Below are 19,143 nucleotides of genomic sequence, written 5' to 3'. Positions count from 1 at the left end.
TTCTGAATGGCCCACCTTGGGTCAGGTGCGCACCTAGAGTTTGCCAGATGTGGCCGAAAACTGAAGCCAGACTGTTTAATGACCATGGGTGTGTAAGTGGGAAGCAGGTCCCAAAGAGGAGGTACTGAAGATGTCCATGTAGAGCTCACATAGGTTTGCTAAACTGAAAGAATGAATGAGTGAACGAATCACACCAAAGCATAAAATCCATTTAAAAATTCTCATCAATAAAGTTTGATTCATACATTCTTGGAATGGAAAGTATTTTTCCATTGGTGACAAGAAAAATAATAATTAAAAGCAATATCTTGTGAGTCACATCATTCTTGGATACTTGTTATCCTTCCTTTTCCTTCTCCTGTATTTGTCTTGACTTTAGATTAGTCAAGAAGCTTTTAAAGTACAGAACTGGCTTTTCATCTATTCTTCTGTTGTGAGAAAATATGTAGTTTTTACATAACAGGATGTTCAGTGTATGTTTTTAAAACTGCTATTTTTATTAGTATCCTCAGTGATTCATGTTGAACAAAGATGTTTGTTAATGAAACATAGGAACTGTTAAAATACTAAATACTGGAATTCCCATTTTCTACTTCCTTTAACTCTCTTTACCTAATTTAGTCACGTTTTCTCACACAAACTCAATAAGATATATGAAAAATTTAATTAAGTTCTATACACATTCTATAATTTTTCAAAGCCCTTTCTTGAGGTTGCAGTGCACTAGGCCAGGATGCAGGCCAAGCGTAGGTTAAGTGTCTTCAATAGCAAGATAAGTAAAACAAAAGCAAGCAGCATGCCAAGAAGTGAGGCAATAAACAGGAGAGAGAGTGCATAAGCAGGAGAGTGAGGCTGGGTAAACATCTGAACTGCGTCATGAGCTTGAGGCTTGTGATTATTTATTTGATGTGCCAAGGTGTGTGGATGCACTACTGGGTCCATTTAGAGTTTTAGGCATAGGCTAATTTCCACCCTGCTTCACCTTTAGGGCCTACCCAGCAAATTTATACACATTCCGGGGCATTCCTGAGGTTACAGATAGAGTGCCATCATAGTTTCATTTTTCTATACCCATTCTAAAAAATCAAAATTAAGAGTTTGCAACAGTGTTCATGGGAGGGAAATACTTCTTTGATGACCTACCCACATTCCCCTTCTTGGTAATTCAGCGCTGACTGCTGGGGGTGATCACGAGCATGGAAGCCTAAATCTTATTAGGATTGCAGGAAAACATTTATATAGTAAATACATTTGATGTTGAAGTTCTAAAGGAAAGTTCTTAATTTTTTAAAAGAGCAAATTTACATATTTACCCTACGATCCTTTTCTTTCCTTGACATCCTTTGTCATCCTTTGAGATGAACGTTATAGATATGCTATATCATTTTCAACTTTAAAAATAGGTGTACTTGATACAAGAAGAATCATTTACTGCTCTAAATTTACCATGTCAAAACTGGTCTTCAAACCACAGTTATAAATTTCTTTATGGCTTAAATGATTTTTAATGGTATCATACTCATAAAATCAAACCTTGTATATATTGAATAGTTGCATTAATTCCATTTAGAATAAGAAAAAACAGCGAACTTTTAAACTTTTTTCTTACTAACAGGAGTTTCAATTTTTAGAAAAATCTAAACCCTTCATGATGTCCGGGAGGAAATACTATTCAATTGTTTGCTGAGGTATAGTACTAGTGACAGATTAGAAAACACTGTGCAGTACAAAAGGGATCAATTTTAAAAATTAGGAGATCTGAGTTTAGTCTTGCCTGTCAGTAGCTTTTTGTCCACTAGAAAAATTATACAATCTCTGTAGACATTCCTTTTCTACAAAATTTAGGTGATTACATTTACTTCTATGGTCCATTACATGTAGTTTTAAGATTCTACAAATATATGAAAATCTATTTTGTGTCAATATTTTTCCTTCAAATAATAGAATTTGATTAACCTGAAGAATTTGCATTATATCTTTCTATCTTTTTTATTCCTCAGAGAGTTATGATACATGAATAAAAGAAACACTATGAAGATCATTCAAAATTAAAAATCTTACTTTCTTATTCATTCTGTAAATTAACCAATATTTATTGAACACCAACCATATGCAAGCACTCCTGTTAAACACCAAGGCAGTTACAAATTCCTGCCCTCAAAGCGCTTACACAGAAGTTTTATACTGCCTACCAATGAGTCCTACAGCTTACAGATACATTTGATTTGGTCTGCAGTGCTGACTTCATGGTGTTTGTTATTTTTATATTTTTATTTATTTTATTTGCTAATTGTAAAGTGATTTTACATAAATATATGCATTTCTGGCTTATTTCAAAAAATCAAATTATGCCTTTTATTTTTGTATGATGAAAACTGATGAAAGTAAGTAACAACTTCTACTTTTAGATAGGATCATCACTCTCTAATTGATTATATATGCATTTACTTACTCCTCCTGGCCTTATTTAATTTCAACCCCTATTCTACAAACATAAAAGTACTTGGGAAGGTATCCCACTGACAGAAACCATACTGAGCTCAGTCTGCCAGAGAGTTTCACGTTAATGCAAAGATAGGCAATATATACACCTAAGAGATGATTTTGACAAGAGATAAGCATCAAGAATAGGATAAAGAGAAAGACATAATACAGTGATAAGCTTGTGAGAATCCAGAATGCAAGACAATTTGATAATTTGGTTTATAAGGAATTTCACATCATGTGGATTAATTTTTGTCTTAGTCTATTTATCTATGTATTGAGCTAAAAGAAAATTTTTTGCAGGAACTTTTGAAATATTAACACTATTGGGGTAAATACAGGCCATTTCCTCATCCTTGAATTCTACCAAAGTGTTTAAATAAATCTTTAGGACAGCTTAAAGAACAGATAGGAAAGAAGGAAGAAGTGTAAAGAAAATAATAATATTTATCTGAGAGAAAGGAGGAGCAGGGAAAGAGAAGGGGGTAGTGTATGGAGCAGGAGAAGGAAAAGAAAAATCATGAGAGAGAGAGAACAAGGACTGCTTTCATGCTCAGCTAGCACTCGGTAGCTATCTGGTTTATTACCTGTTAAAAAAATGCAGGAAAATAAAAGAAAATACTAATTTTAGTTTAGAAGGTGGTACCACTCTAAATGAGTATGTAAATATTAATTATGTTTGGTTGCATCTTTTTGTTTAACTTATGGTTTGGAAATTCCATTTTCTATTAAACAAAAATCAAGAAGTTTGGAAACAACCTAAATGTCTATCAATGAGGAGTTGATTAAAATAAACTAATGTCCTTATTATGGAAAACTTTGTAGTAAGAAAGTCAAAGCTGATTTATCTTTCAATTAGTCACAATAGGCATAGTGCCTAAGGCTCACAATACTTTTAGGAACCCATGAAAATGTGCTAATTTTAATTTCTTTTAAATTCAGAAGAAACAAATATAATAATAAAAGATAATAAATCCAGCCTGGAATATATTCATCTTTATACCAACATAGTTATAAAATATAACGTTAATTTTTTTTATTGAGAAATGGGTCAAAGAAGGCAAAAGTGCTGAGGGCCCACAAAAATCATCATTTGGCCCTGAATAAAACAAGATGACAAATCTCATGATGTACTGATATGGAATGATGTCCAAGGTATTTTTTAAAATAACAGCAATCGACAAGCAAAGTACCATTTCATCTGTGTTAAAAAGGAAACGTTTATATAACTTGTAAGTGTATGAATATCTCTGGAAGATGTACAAAAAACTGAACACATTATTAGGCCTTGAGAGAGTAACTGTGTATCTGGTGAATAGGGATGAAAGAGAGTTTTCCAGTAAATATACTGTTGCATATTTTGAATTTTGAACAATATAAATTTAATATCTGTTCAAATAAAAATATTTAAAAAATAAAGTAGGTTTTCATAATATTGAGGCAACTGATCATTAGGAAGCATATCTCTCTCTTGTAGGGCATCAAGTATAGCCTTTCAAATTAAGGATCTATTTTGAAATATAATGATTACTATACAGACATCACATGATCTTTCTGGAATTCAAAATGTTTAAGTATGGTGTTTCCAACAAATTCCAAATTTGGCCTCAGCTCAATTAAATTTAGAATGGCAAGATTTGTCCACAAAGACTTACATATTCAATCGCCTTGGTGAATTTCGTTTTCTTTTCTGAGGTGCCTGTCCTCTTCCTCTGCTTTAAAATACAAATTTCAGTCTTGCCCTGCCTCCCACTAATATCAACCACCAAACCCCACATTGCATTAAAGATGCCCATAGAAATCAGCTGCAGACATATCCATTACAGATTAGAAACCCCATGGCCCTTTGATCCCAATGACTCTTCAGCGCCTCAGTAAACTCCCATTGCCCGATAAGTGCAGTTTTATGCCTACTTGGAAACACTCATGCTAAGGAGGACTGTGCAGTACATATATAGAGCCAGTCATAGCTGCCTTGTCTCACAAAATATTAATCTCTTTCCATTTTCCCTTCAAACCTGATACTGACTTCTCCTCTCAGGTTCACTGCAAATACACTACCCCTCATTTTAAGAACACTAAATTACTGCATAGGATGAAATGTCCATTAATATAATCTTCCTCGATGAGGCCTAACCTTCACCCAAGTGATGATGGCAGTGAGTGGGAGGCAAAGGTGCTATCACTCCACTCCATATCTGGCTCTGCTCTCAAACACCACCTCCTGTGCTCTTGCTTGTCCTTCGACCATAATCTGGTGTTTACTTCCTACAGTGATTATTCATTGGCTTGGGTACTCAGCTGCAGCCAATGAGAGCCATTTAACATTTAAACTTTCCTTAGCTCTATCCACTTCTGCCTTTCAACCAACTGACAGAATACATTTTTTTTTAAATCTTCAAGATAGAGAGACTTTGTAAGTATAATACCCTAAAATGAGGTCACTGGTACACATACCCTTAAGAAATAATTCACTGGCAGAGATGCAGAAAATATTTAAATGAAATAATACGATAGAAGTATTTTTATTAATAGTGTTCCAGATGAAGGGGAATTGTCCAACATAGTAAAGACATATGACAAATCATTAAAATTCATATTTGCAGAGATTTTAGACAAAGTAAATTTATGATATAAATATAAAAACAATGTAAATTATATATACTCTATTGTTCTAAATATGTAAGCAAAAGTTATATATGTATATGTATACACACAGGCCCGTATATAGCATTGGAATATTGAGAGGAAATTCTTAGGGTGGTAGAATTATTCCTTCTTTACATTGAAAATTTCCAAACTTTGATAATACCAACATATCACTTTTCTTATTAGGAAAATGCCATTTTCATGATCCACTGTATGAAACACCTGACACGGATATATTTTTATTCGTAGCTATTTATATTATCTTTTCTTAGATATACTTCTTTTATTTTTGACTGGTTGCTGTAAATCTAACAATATTCCTCCTTATTATTATTTTAACAATGTCTATTTAGCATCAATATTGTGCCACTTCAATTTTCACTCCTAATCTGTGAAGCTGCCTACTACCTAAACCCCTTTCACACCTGACATTTCCCACCTCACACTTCACAAATGTAATAGCCTTACAATAGTGGATTCTATTTATAAAACATTCCACTTCTCACTTCACACCTAACATTTCAAACTTCAAATTTCATGTCAGATTTTGCAGTCAGGAAAGAGTATTTCCATTTACTGCATCTCTCTTGTCCTTTACCTTTATGCTCCGTTTCCATATTTTTATTTGTACATGCTTCAAAAACATGGCCTTATATTATTTTTCAAAGCATTACATTCTTTTAAAGAAAATTAGAAGAGAATAAAAAATAGCTTTTTGTATCTACACATTGATTTTCCATTTCTGCTTACTAGTCTTCTTCCTATAAATCACAATTTCCATCGTGTATCATTTCAATTCAGGCTGAAAAATATCCTTTAGTATTTTTTGTAGGGCACTCTGCTTGAAATGAGTTTCCTCAGCTTTCATTTGCCTGAAAATATCTTTATTTTTTCATATTCTTTGGAAGATAATTTTACTGGATATAGAATTCAAGATTATGAGTTAAAAATTTTTTTTTATCACCTTAAAGGTGCTACTGCAATGTTTTCTGATCTCCATCGTTTCTGATGAGCAGTAATGCCTTCATTTGTATTATTGTTCTTCTGTATGTAATGCATCATTTTTCTGTGGCTCCTTTAAAGGTTTTCTACTTTGTTGTTGACTTGTATGAGTTCTCTATATTTTTTGGATATTAATCCATTATCAGATGTATCATTTGCAAATACATTCTCCCAATTGTTAGGTTGTCTTTTCGTTTTGTTGATGGCTTCCTTTGCTGTGCAGCAGCTTTTTAGTTTGATGCAGTCCCATTTGTTTATTTTTTCTCTTGTTTCTCTTGCCTGAGGAAACATAATATTCAAAAAGATACTGCTAAGACCAGTGTCAAAGAGCGTACTCCCTATGTTCTCTTCTAGGAGTTTTATGGTTTCAGGTCTTACATTCAAGTCTTTAATCCATTTTGAGTTAATTTTTGTGTATGGCGTAAGATAACGGCCTACTTTCATTCTTTTGCATGTAGCTGTCCAGTTTTCCCAATACCATTTATTGAAGAGACTCCCCTTTCTCCATGAGACTCTGATACTTGTGACTCTCAGTGTGACTCTGATATGCCTAAGTGCGGTTTTCTTTGTGTTTATCCTGCTTACTGCTCTCTGATCTTCTTAAAACTGCAAATCAAAGTTTTTCAGTTATGATTTTTCAAAAATATTTTATTGCCTCGCTATACTCTGGTTTTTCTTTTGGAGCTCCAATGCATATATTTTAACTATGTAGTATTGTTCTATAAGTTCATGGGGTTCTGTTTACTTTTGCTTAAATCTTTCATGTATTTTCATATACAGTTCTTGAGACTGTATAACTTTTGTTTGTTTCCCAAGCCCCTCTAATTTGGCAAGATTCAATCTCCAAACTCCGTCTCCGCTAAGAATCTTATTAGGACTTGGTTTTAAGCTTTGTTAAAGTGGATCTAGAGTGGGCCTTTCTCTGGGTGTGGCCTTTATCATAAAGCAGTGATTCAGCTTGATTCATACATTGTTAGGAGGTGTCAAGGAGCTCTATTCAGTATGTCTGGGCGATAATTCTGAAGTTCCCAGCACTGCTTACTGTCTAATATCTCTGTTCTGCTCTCACCTCTGTAGCAGCCAATCTCTCGTAATCATTAAGTGGCCATGACTGTGGTGGCACTGCCCAGGTCTCAGTCAAGGACTTGTGGGGAACTCTCCACAGGAAATTCACAACCTCCACAGACTTCTTCTCACAATTCTCTGCCCCACAGATTCCAACAACTCCAAAAGCCCAGAACTCTGACCTCTGCCTCTTTAGATATGAGAGACTTCCATATTCTGATTGAACTCTAGGGCACTGCACTGCAGCTGGGAAATTTTCCCCTCGTAGAGATCAACATCTGTGGAGCTCACCTTGTTTGTCTCTCAAGAACCATAGCCCACGTGTATGGTCATTTTCTTTTAGATATTTAATCCTAACATTTATTCATGTTCCTTCTTGGTTATGCAGTGCCTACCCCAGCAGCACTGTTCCCTTTTTATTCTTGAACTGTTCCTCTTTAGTTGTCTCTCTGACATTCCAATTCTGTCTTCACATTCTAGCTTTTAGTACATTCTCTTGGCCTCCTGGTTTTGTGATCAGTTCATATTATCTTTTCTGGACTGCTGAACTCTGTTTTCTTTTGGACTTCAGGGTACAGACAGTCCTCTGATGTGGAAGTTTCCTGCCACTTAAAGTATAAGAGATTCTTTCTGTCAGATGTGACTATGAATGACCATTACAATTGAGCCAGCCTCCTAACTTCCCTCATCCTTAATGGACAAGCAAGGGGATTTTTTTCTTTTCTGAGGAAGATTAGCCCTGAGCTAACATCCGTGCCCATCTTCCTCTACTTTATATTTGGGATGCCCACCACAGCATGGCATGCCACACGGTCCCATGTCTGCACCTGGGATCCGAACTGGCAAACCCCGGGAGGCCAAAGCGGAACGTGTGCACTTAACCGCTGAGCCACTGGGCTGGCCCCAAGCAAGGAGATTTTGACACCAGGGATTACTTACTGAGCCTTGTTCTCTATTAGACTGAACTGAAAATGAAACACTTATCAACATAAACCTTCCTCTTTTCCTTGCTAACATAAATTTAGTTAGAGACTAGAATATGTCCACCTAAATATTAAAATTTCCAGATTTCCAGAAGCTAGAAGTGGCCACGTGACATACTTCTCTCTAATGAGACGCATGACAAAGGCATCGGGTGGGGTTTGCGGGTAACCAATTGCTTTCATTGTTAAAAAAAAAAAAAAAGAGACACACACGGCTCTTCACTTCTCATTATGCCTATTCCCCATCCTCCTGCCTCTCACCCACTCTGCCTCAGGAAGTTCTGACCTTAGACTTGAGAAGAACATGACACAGCCAGCCATCTGATCCTAGAAGAATGAGGTGTCTGGAGCAAAACTGAATTAAACCTCTGGACTGGAACCAAGTCTGTACAAGGTCAGCTTAAATCAGTCAATCCCAGTTTGTCCAAAGTGAGAAAGAAATGTTTTTTTTTCTGGGAGAGAGTTGCCCTGAACATCTGTTGCAAATCTTCCTGTCTTTTTTTTCACTCCTCCCCAAAGCCCCAGTTCATGGTTGCATATTCTAGATGTAGGTCTTTCTAGTTCTTCTATGTAAGCTGGCACCACAGCATGGCTACTGACAGACAGGTGGTGTGGTTCAGTACCTGGGAACGGAACCCAGGCCACTGAAGTGGAATGTGCCAAACTTTAACCACCAGGCCATCAGGGCTGGCTCAGTGCTTATTTTTCTGTATGCCACTGAGATCTTTTGGTTACGAAGCATTATTCTAGCAATAGCTGATCGAGATAATAAGCTAGATTCAAATCATGGAAACCTTTAATTAGAAGATAAACCATAGCAGGGAACAGCTCACCTCTGCTGCTAGACTGCCTGGGTTCAAAGTCCAGCTCTATTGCTTTTACTCATGCGGATTTTTGCCAAATTGATTACCCTCAGTGTAATCACGGTGTCTCAGTTTCCTTCATTGTAAAACAGGACTGATAATGGATTGGGTGTTTTTGGTGAGGATTAACAAAGCTAATCATTTAATATTTGATAACATGATATCTGGTACACAATATATGCTTAATTAACATCCAAAATTATTGTCAATACCAGACTGAGAGGTTTAGATTTAACTCAGTAGGTCAGTGGTTTTTTAACAGTATTTTCATGGAAGAATGGTGTTCTGTCAGCTGAGGTGTTCCCTGATAAATTAGAATAATGGTGGTCTTTTCTTAATATGCAGATTAATTTAAGTAAATTGATATAAATTCCTTGTTCTAAGAATTTTTCTCTCCTATATGTTTTCAAATCTCCAGTGCTTGGCAGAACTTGTTTGCAAGCCAACTGAAAACAAGTAAATGAACAAGTAGTATTATTAATTTAAAAAATTCAGAAACATCAATTACACTTAGTTTGACAACTTGTCTTTTAAATCAAGATATGTGCCCCAAATTGTCATTTTGTATTACATGAGCAAAAAACAATATTTTCTCCCAGGAGACTTTCTCCTAGTTCCAGTGATGGAATTGGAAATATTGTTTCATTATGCTTTACAAATAATACGGTATTCTGCAAAGAACACAATAATTTGCAGGTGCTTTGCTTGCTTAAGATCACTGTTGACGAGAACTGAGACTCTCTGGGGAAAAAATCTACTTGTTTGTTGTTCTTTTGCTATTTTAAGAGAGATCTGAGCCTGAAAGTTTACCCTGGCAATAATATATAGAGTTTAATTGAAGGTAGAAAGGGCTTGGAGTCAAGTAGGCTAGTGTATAGCCCAAACAATATAAAAATGATTCCTTCTCAGAAGCAGGGAATGGAAAAAGAGCTGACTTATGAAAAAGATAAGATGTTAGGGAACTAGAGAAGATTTGACAAAATCTGAATACAAGTGGCAAAGAAAAGGAGAGATTCTTAAACTTTAGAGTAAATGAAAATCACACTGAGAGCTTAATAAAAATGCATACATAGTCCATGTCCCCACTCCTAAAAATTCTGGCTGAGAAGTTCTGGAATAGTGACCTAGAACATGCATTTTTAACAAATGCTATCTCTGATTCTGATTCAGGTGACTTGGAGTCACCTTTGGAGAAACATTAGAACATGACATGCTGTAATCATTTGGAACGATTAGTTTGGCTCTGTTATTTCAGGATTATTTAGCACTTTGCATGTCCCAGTTACTGGAAAGGACTGCTGCAGATGAGAAGACAAGGGTAAAGGGTGACTCTAAGATTTTATGCCTGAGAACCTGGGAGAAGAATAATACTATTAATCAAGATGAGGAACACAAAGGTAAAATGAGATACTGTAAAGAAAGTCAGACGATGCACTTTTTGTTTTTGGAACTGTTGACTATCTGTTTTTGAGGGGTGATAGGGAGTAGCATAAAATACCCAGCCTCTTCTACGTATGGCTCTGAGTAAGGTTGTGAATAAGGGAGATAGGAAATCCAAAGAGCCACTTTATTACTGATAAATGCCAGGTTGGAAGCTAAAATTAGGGTGTGTCACCAATGGTCTTCCTCACACTGGAACTCAGCATTAAGATGCCTAGTCCCTGCAATTCTACCAGGCAGGAACGACTGCAATACTCTGTTACCTCCAAGCAGCTAAAGGACCCTATCCTGTCCACTCTACCTGGAGTAGTCCTTTACAAAAGTTTTACTGTAGGTCAAGTACTGTAGACAAGTGCCACTTGTTATTTATAAGACACACTTCAGAATTCAGAATAAGTGCAGTTGTTTATTGTGTCATCTCCATTTGGACCTAAGTACTATCAGAGCAAGGATCTCATCTTATTTGTCTATCAGCCAATACGCATAATTTAGCACAGTGCTAAGCAAGGAGTAGAAACTCTAGACAATTTGTTGAATAATTTTTTAAAAAGAACAAATATTAACTTTGGCTTCTGGTCATGTGTTTTTTCGTTTGCTAGTATCTGCTCAAATCCATGTTATTGGTGTCAAAATTAAACAGGCAAAGAAGACTTTAGTCAAGATTATAGCAATAGAGGAGAGAGGCCAGAACTCAACTCCCCAGAAAGAAACAGAGCTGGAGAGATTTTAAAAGATTTAGGGAGCATCATAAGCCGCCTGTGTTTACTAACTGGGCTTACCCAAAGGAAAAGTGAACTTTTTCTCGTAGCTTCGTGACAGGAGGTAGTTTTCCAACTTGGAACAAGGTGCCTGTCTGTTAGGCTCCTACTCATCCACAGAGACTGAGAGATAGGAACGCTATCTTTTTTATTACATCTCAAAAGGACGACTCCTAGGTCCCTAACAAAGACAGTCCTGGGTTGTAAAACAGGCAAGAGCTTTAAAAGAAGATTTATATCTCAAAAGGGCAGAGAACGAAATTACAATTGCAAGCTTTCTAAAGTAAATGCTCTAAGGAAAGGGAGGTCGGGGATCCAGTGGCAAGAAGAAACCTGTCTAAAAATTTGTACCTGAGCTGAGGGAAGTGTCAAGCCTCTCTTCAGCAATCATTAGCTGTGGTTCTGCAGTTTTCACCAAGGAACTCAAATTATAAGATTCCGGTCTCTCACGGTTCCCTCACGCAAGGAGTTGCTTCACACTTTACAAACTCCTTCGTTTACGTTCTTACTTGTCACCCATCCGCTGAGCAGTCCCCGCTGCTTCCGGCAAGGCGCGTGCGCAGACCGTCGTGCGGGCCTGACGTCACTGAAAGCGCCTGCCTCTACATGTTAGCAACCCAGGGCGTCAGTAGTAGCAGTGGCTGCTGAGATGTACGAACTTCCGGTTCTTCTGGCAGCTGCCGCCGCTGCCGCCTCTGCCACCTGCCACGGCCCAGCCTCAGCCGGGGATTTGGTCACCTCTTCCTCGTTCTCCACTGCGCCCATGATCCCTCCTGCAGCCTGGGCGGCGGGCCCTGCGGCTCCCGCGTGGTGAGAGGGCGGTCTGGGGACAATGGAGGCCCCACGCTGCAGCTGCTGCCCCAGCCGCCTCCTGGCCTCCGCCCTCCTGCTGCTGCTGCTGCTGCCAGGGTTCAGAGGGCCTTTGGCGGTGCTGCTGCAGGCGGCCGAGGCTGCGCCGGACCCCGGGCCTCCGGACCATGGGTCGCGGACCCTGCCGCCTCTGCCGCCCGGCCCCACCGCCGCCCAGTCCCCAGGCCGCGCTCCGGCCGAAGCCGCGGGGCCGCGGGGCGCTGAGAGCAGCAATGGCAGCAGCCCCGGGGCGGGGCTTGCGGCCAGCGACCTAGGAGGGAAGGCGGGGGAAGAAGGCTCAGTGGGTGGCGGTCTCGCTGTGAGCCCCAACCCCAGCGATAAGCCCATGACCCAGCGGGCGCTGACCGTGTTGATGGTGGTGAGCGGCGCGGTGCTGGTGTACTTCGTCGTCAGGACGGTCAGGTGAGGCGAAGCCTCGATCAGCGGCCCCCTGCAGGCCTGAGATGGGCTGCCTGGTGACCTAGGAAGGCAGATTTTTGTGACCCGGCGTTGCCCCCTCCACGCCTCCAGTATCAGAGGTGTCTGCCTGAAAGAGACTGCGCAGATGAGTGTCTTAAAAGTCTGTAGTACATTTGGGAGAGAATTTAAAACAAATATTTTCTCCCTTTCATTGTAAATTGTAAATTAGTAACCCACCTACAGATCTCTTTACCTCGTCTCATAGAGCACACTTTGCCTGAAGAAGCTCTTGTATTCGATCACACTATCTTCTAATACTTCTCTCTTTCTACACTATATATGGTTGTGTGCTTTGTCATTTTGCCTATGAGAATGCAAACTTCTTAAGAACAGGATTCCTATTAAGTAGATTGTAAGTCTTAAAGAGTTCTTTGTACAATACTGCGACTTAGTAGGAAATCCGTTCTTACTTGAATGGAGTAATAGTAGTGCAGAAGAACCTTATTATGGGTATTTTATTTTATAAAATTTAAAAGAAGAAAAGTTTTTTCTTACTAGCAGTTTCTTAATATTGGCTTTTAATCTGCTGCCTAAGTAATTAGATTGTGCCATATGAAGTTTCCTACATTCCACTATTTTTTGACCTGGAAAAGTGACAGTTTTGTATAGTTCAATCTATGACATGGTCCCTATTAATCAGAAATATTTAGCATTCATTTTGCATGACACAAAGTATTTCAGTGCAAAGTGGTATCGGTTGCATGATAAGATGGTAAATTGATACCTATGCAGCAAAGGAAAAAAAGTCATAAATATCCAGTTTTAATATTAGAGCAAATTTTTGGTAGCCCAACGAAACTATAAGTGTATCTAACTTTAAATTTGCAAAAATTTGAATTAATAAATGGATAAATTTGTATTTCACACAGAAAAAACCTTTCTAAAATGAATTCATCTGTAAATAATAATTCTAACATTCAAAAGTTTAAATTTACAAAATAGTTTTTTGAGCCTATTCTTGCTACAGAATACTAGATCATGGACTTATTTAAATTTCAGGTTTGGAACAGATGTGATCACTTAAATGACACCTTTCAGTTTACATATAAGGAAACTGATCCAGAAGGGTAAAGTGATTTATCTGATGCCCTATGGGGTCTAATGATAATCTATGATTGTAAAATCCACTGCTTACTTTGAGTTTTTTTCCCATTAACAAGATATCTATGTCCTGACCTATCATCAGCCTTTTGATTAAGTAAACTGGGCATTATGTTCTAAGTACCTATTGTACATAAAAGTAGGCGATTGCCACTTATTTTTCTGCCACCCTTAATGCTTTATCAAGTAGAAAAAGAATTACATAATCCAACTAGTGATATTTGTTATTGTTATCAATAGCCTCCATTTAATACATTCCTTTGTTACTGAAGTAAAATTGTTTTATGATACTAATCATGATATTAAAATATTCCAACCATGTAATAAGATTGATTTAGAATAATCTATAATAAAGCCTCTTTAAGTGAGTTAATTGGGGACCACCTCTGTGAAGAGCTGACATAGAGAGCCAAGACGTCACTATTAGAAGGAGCTAGCCAAGAGAAGAGCTGAGGGAGCACTGTCTAGGTAGTTTCCTCCTCTATAAAATAGAGGATAGATTTTCAGGAAGGCACTGGTTTATTATTTTCCAAACTGTTTCCCATTTTTTCCCTCTATTATTTCATATATTTCTTTAAATGTGTTTATTTAAACTAAATGTTTCCTTTTAAACAAATCTGTTTATTATTTTCTGAATGGAAAACCAACATCCCTTACTTAAATAGCTGGTTGAAAAAGTACGGTGTAAACCAGTAGTTCTAGACATGTGGTCTAGGGAACCCTGGGGTGGGTGGGAAAGTTCTCTGAGACCTCTTCAGGGGACCTGCAAGATCAAAACTACTTTCAAAATAATATTCTCTTACAAGCTTATTACAAGAAGTTGATTGATATAGTTTCGGATTCTATGTGGCAACTAACCTTTAAGAGACTACCTCTTGTTGAGTTTTGGTGTAGTATCAAAAAGGAATAAACACCAGTATCTGAAAAGGGTATTAAAATGCTCTTCCCTTTTCCAAGTTCATATCTGTGTGAATCTGGATTTTCTTCATATCTTTCAACCAAACAACACAATGCAAATGCCTGAATGCAGAAGCAAATATGAAAATCTGTTTTCTGTTTTCTCTTTCTTCCTATCTTCTATCTAGTTCTATCTGCTTAAGCCAGACATTAAAACGATTTGAAAAAATCTGAATCAATGCCATTTTTTCACCTTTTTTTGTTTTCTTTTTGACAATATATTTTCCCTAGAAAGTTATGTTAACATATAGTAGATTTATTATTATTTTAAATCAAGTGTTAAGTATTTTAAAATTTCCTTAGGTTTAATTCACGTTAAGTATTGATATATAATCCACATAAATATAAGCTTTTTGGGCTCCTGAATAATTTTTAAGAATGTAAAGGAATCCCAAGACTAAAATTTTTGAAAACCACAGGTGTGAACAATATTATTTGAGCTAGAAACTATTGGTTCACAAAAGCTAGCAAATCCAGGCCCACTGTCTGTTAAGGGGGAAGTTAGAAAATGTTTGTCAGCTGTTAGAAACATATTACCACCAAACTGAGACTTCTTGATATAAAGAAAGATTAGGAGAAAATTGAAGCAGAAAATACTTTTCTCACTATATAATTGGTATTTAATGCTGTCTGTGTATTCCTGTAAAGATCCAGAATACCCTGAGTATTATGTTTCTTATACATATTAATTATGGGTCTGATGATAACTTTTTTGGGATGATCCTTCTTCATTTTGCTTCCACCTTATAATCTTATATGTAAATGTTGATTGCCATTGATTTTCTATCTTCATTTCTATGAAGCTTGGAAGGGTATGGTCTTTTTGGTGTGCTTCTCTTGGATGACTCACTAATGTGTTGTGTGTTAGCAGCCAAATTTTGAACTGTGGCTAAGAAAAACTCCACTCTTTAACCAGTATCTAGTACATTCATTCAGTCAAAGTCCTAAATTTAGTTGGCTACCTGATGTCCAAAGCTTGATTGATGCTGACAATGCTGGGCAATGTTCAGAGTTCATGCTTTTTGCTTCCAGATTATGAGATGAAAACGATTAATTTTGGTAAATGCCCATTTTGGTCCCGCACTTCCAAAGTATGTGGGGCAGCATACCAACATTAGTTATTTGTACCAAGGGGGAAGAATGGGTTAAAATCATCATTTTCTTGACTGACATGAGGCAACACTGAGAATATTTTGCCTGTAAAATACTTGAACTCCGTGAACTTCCAAATTGTTTTGTTTTAATATAATTCAGTTATAATGAGTATGAAACTAGAAATATTTCCACTTTGAGCCTGGAAATATTCCAAAAAACAATGAGATTCTCTGTAGAAATTGAAAAATATATACAAGGAACACAGTAGGAACAGCAGACTTCCTAAAAATACATAATATCTGTGAGAAGAGGCTCATTGTCTGCCTTATTCTCTACTGTATCCCTAGTGCTAAACATTATGTACAACATATGGTAGGCACTGAATAAGTAGTTGCCTAATGAATGAGTGTTCCTAGTTAATCCTTTATATTGTAGGTGGCGAAGATTTGGAAATTTAAGGGTAATTGCTACCCACTGATAGAATAAAGAAGTCTGAAGTTTTCAATTAATACTTAGATTTCCTTCCTCTCTGTAGGGCATCCTTCTCACAGGAAAATCTATAAAGCAAGAAAAAAATTACTCTATAAAGTCATTATTATTTTTAGCATATATGTTGATTATGTAAAGGCAATTTCCGGTATAACTTTGTGAATAATGGTTCTTGCCTTAAAAGTGGGGAATTATTTCTTTTTTCATACCATAACATTGATGCTTTTTCATTTTGTGTTCAATATGTTGTGTTGGAAGGAGACCAAGGCTTAGATTCCAACCCTGACACTTTTTTCCTCTGTAATCTTTAGCAAGTCATGTAACCTTTCCAGTTTAAGATCTCTGTAAGCTGAGATAGATAGCTATTTTATATGGTGGACATGGGCATGAAATTTAGTATGCTAGCCCCTATTCAGGTAGTCAGTATTTATTCAGCTGCTCAGAACCTGGGCATTCGGGATCAGTTGTGAAAGATATAGATATTTCTGCCTCCATGGCACTTATAGGCTAGAGGAACAGAGAGACATTAATCAATCAATCACATAGATAATAAAGAATGTACAGAATGCTGTGAAAACAAATTAAAAAGCAGATCCTAGTAATACTTAGTGTATGGTAAATACCTAATATTAATTTAATTTTAATGATTACCACACCTATAAGCTAAAACACAAAATTAGGTTTCTTTAAAAGAAGAAACTTCCCTATGTAACTTAAACATTACTTTTGAGATCTTACCATTATGTTATCTAACATTCATTAATTGCTTGTCAGATACAATGCCCACATACTTTACATGCATTTTCCAATTTAGTTCTTGCAAAAACCTTCAAAGTAGGTAATACCGTTCTTGTACAGGTGAAGAAATTGAGGCTGAGTACGATTAAATAAGTTGTCCAAGGGGATATATATAGGACTTGGCAGAACTGCATTGAAATCCAGCTCTGTCTCAACTTTCTCAACATGCCTAGCCACTATGTTGCTTCCTGTAAGTACTTAAAGTAACCAGTTTAAAGTGATATTGTATTTAAGGATGGCTATGGAGAAAAACCAAATGGATATTGTGTGCACAGTGCCTTTCTGTTTAAAACTTAATGGATTTTGTGAATATTAAATGCCCCAAATTTTACTTTTAAAAAGTGAGTCTACCCTAGCATTTATTGATCATTATGTCTGTGCGAAGCTGAAATAATTTAGTATTCTACTTCATCCCCTACCTCCCTTTTCATCCAAAAATTTTCTTGATTTGCTGGATGTAGTCAGGGAGTGGTGGCATTTTAAAGCAACTTCTGTTAATATGATCATACATATTTCTAACTCAACTCCTCCTAGAGCAAGTCATTATTGCCTTATGATTGTGAGATTGGTAATGATCTTTTTCCCATCTAGTTAACTTAAGAAGAATCTCAGTTAAGAAATTTATTTTCTTTTTCTCCCAGAAGGCATATGGTTTCAGCACTCCTTGTGAAATCATAAGACATCAGTAGAAATCACTCAGTTTAGGCAAAAACAGGGAACACTTTGACTTTGTAACATATATGTGTTTACTCACTCCCATTTATTCAGTAAATACTACTGAGCACCTCCTGTGTGTCCGGGCTTGGCCCTGTGATGAGGATTAGTAGTGCTCAAGTTGGGAAAAGTCCTGCCTGTGTGGAACTTCCAGTCTAGTTGTTGATAGATCCTTGGAAAGTGGAGTTTTCCCAGCAAGTATAAATTGTCCTTGTTTGCCATCATTTATTCAGCTAGGTGGTGTATATTGAATGTTTCATGTAGAGAGACCCGGAGCTTGGGAATGTGTTTAACAAGTACACGTTCTTAAGGAATTGATATTCTTTGCAGAGATGAAAATTACCTTCCCAAAATGTTTAGTCATACTCTTAAAATGATGTAAAATGTTAATTTGGCTTTGTGGTAAATGCCAAAATGTCAAGGTTATCATGTCTTAATGGTATAGCAGTCTGATATGTCCAGGGTCAGTGTGAAATGAAGTTGCTGAGGAAGACTCAGAAAAACTCCTTGAGAACAGAGGCTATTCAGTTACCATTTTTTTAATCCCAGACTAAGCACAGTGTTTACATCCAACATTTAGTGAATGAAGCAGGCTTGGTTAGACTGAAAAAAGAAATGTTCAGGTAAGGAAAATAGTTATTTTATTATTTTCTCAAAAGAAATAACATCCCTTATCTTTCTCCTCCTATATACTACTTTCATGCTTCTTTCTAATATTAAAGGAAGATTAAATTACTGCTTGTATCAATTACTATTTTAGTTAAGTATGTGAAACAACCCTGGCCAAGTTAAAGGGGATTTACTGGAAGAATTTTGAGATCTCAAAAAGTTAAAGAGAAACTGGAGAGTAAGGTGTTGGGAACAGGTAGGAACTAAGGCAGGTAAGGAGACAAACCAAAATGCCAACGAGGTTTCTTTGCAGGAACATTCCATTGTATGATTATGCAGTAGTTTTCAGTCTCTTTGTCCCTCAGGTCAGGAATCAAATTCCAAGGAAGGATAATTAAATTTGGCCCACCTCTTGGCAGGGATGGTGACAATCCTAATTATCATCTCACCAGATTATTTTTGTATGTTGTGGTAGAGATATTACCAATAAAGGAATATAGAGCGCAATAAGGAAAAGGATGCAAGCACCAAAACCACAGATGTTCACCTCCCTGATCCATCTTTGCTCTAGGCTTTGAGGAGGAATATAAATTATTCATATCCACCTTGCTAGACATTTTTTAACCCACCAATTTAAAGTACCAGTGTCTAGGACTGCCTCAAAATGTCGCGGACAATTTGACCAGTAGTCTGTAAGGTCACTAATCACCTCCAAATTACCAAATGTTCTTTATTCTACCAGAACAGTTTTCATTGTGAAAAGTTCTCTGCATTTGTTACTGATCATTTCATTCTTATTTTCCTCTA

The 19,143-nt window shown here is 37.0% G+C and overlaps 1 protein-coding gene and 1 long non-coding RNA gene across 3 annotated transcripts in view; one reads left to right on the top strand and one right to left on the bottom strand.

Moving 5' to 3' along the window:
• LOC139075141 (uncharacterized) overlaps nucleotides 1-11,799 on the bottom strand; it is a 57,308-nt gene extending 45,509 nt beyond the window's left edge. Inside the window, exon 1 of the long non-coding RNA XR_011525242.1 lies at nucleotides 11,596-11,799. This is a non-coding gene — a long non-coding RNA (uncharacterized lncRNA). The remainder of the gene's footprint in view (nucleotides 1-11,595) is intronic.
• The window catches only part of FAM174A (family with sequence similarity 174 member A), a 44,130-nt gene continuing 36,626 nt past the window's right edge, over nucleotides 11,640-19,143 (top strand). For both annotated transcript variants that reach the window (XM_070569598.1, XM_070569599.1), the window contains exon 1: nucleotides 11,640-12,516. In XM_070569598.1, coding sequence (XP_070425699.1) covers nucleotides 12,077-12,516 — 440 coding nt within the window. In that variant the 5' untranslated portion in view covers nucleotides 11,640-12,076. The remainder of the gene's footprint in view (nucleotides 12,517-19,143) is intronic.

This window comes from Equus przewalskii, chromosome 13 (genome assembly GCF_037783145.1).
Source record: "Equus przewalskii isolate Varuska chromosome 13, EquPr2, whole genome shotgun sequence".
NCBI classification, from domain to species: domain Eukaryota; kingdom Metazoa; phylum Chordata; class Mammalia; order Perissodactyla; family Equidae; genus Equus; species Equus przewalskii.
This window is presented reverse-complemented; position numbering and strand designations above follow the sequence as displayed.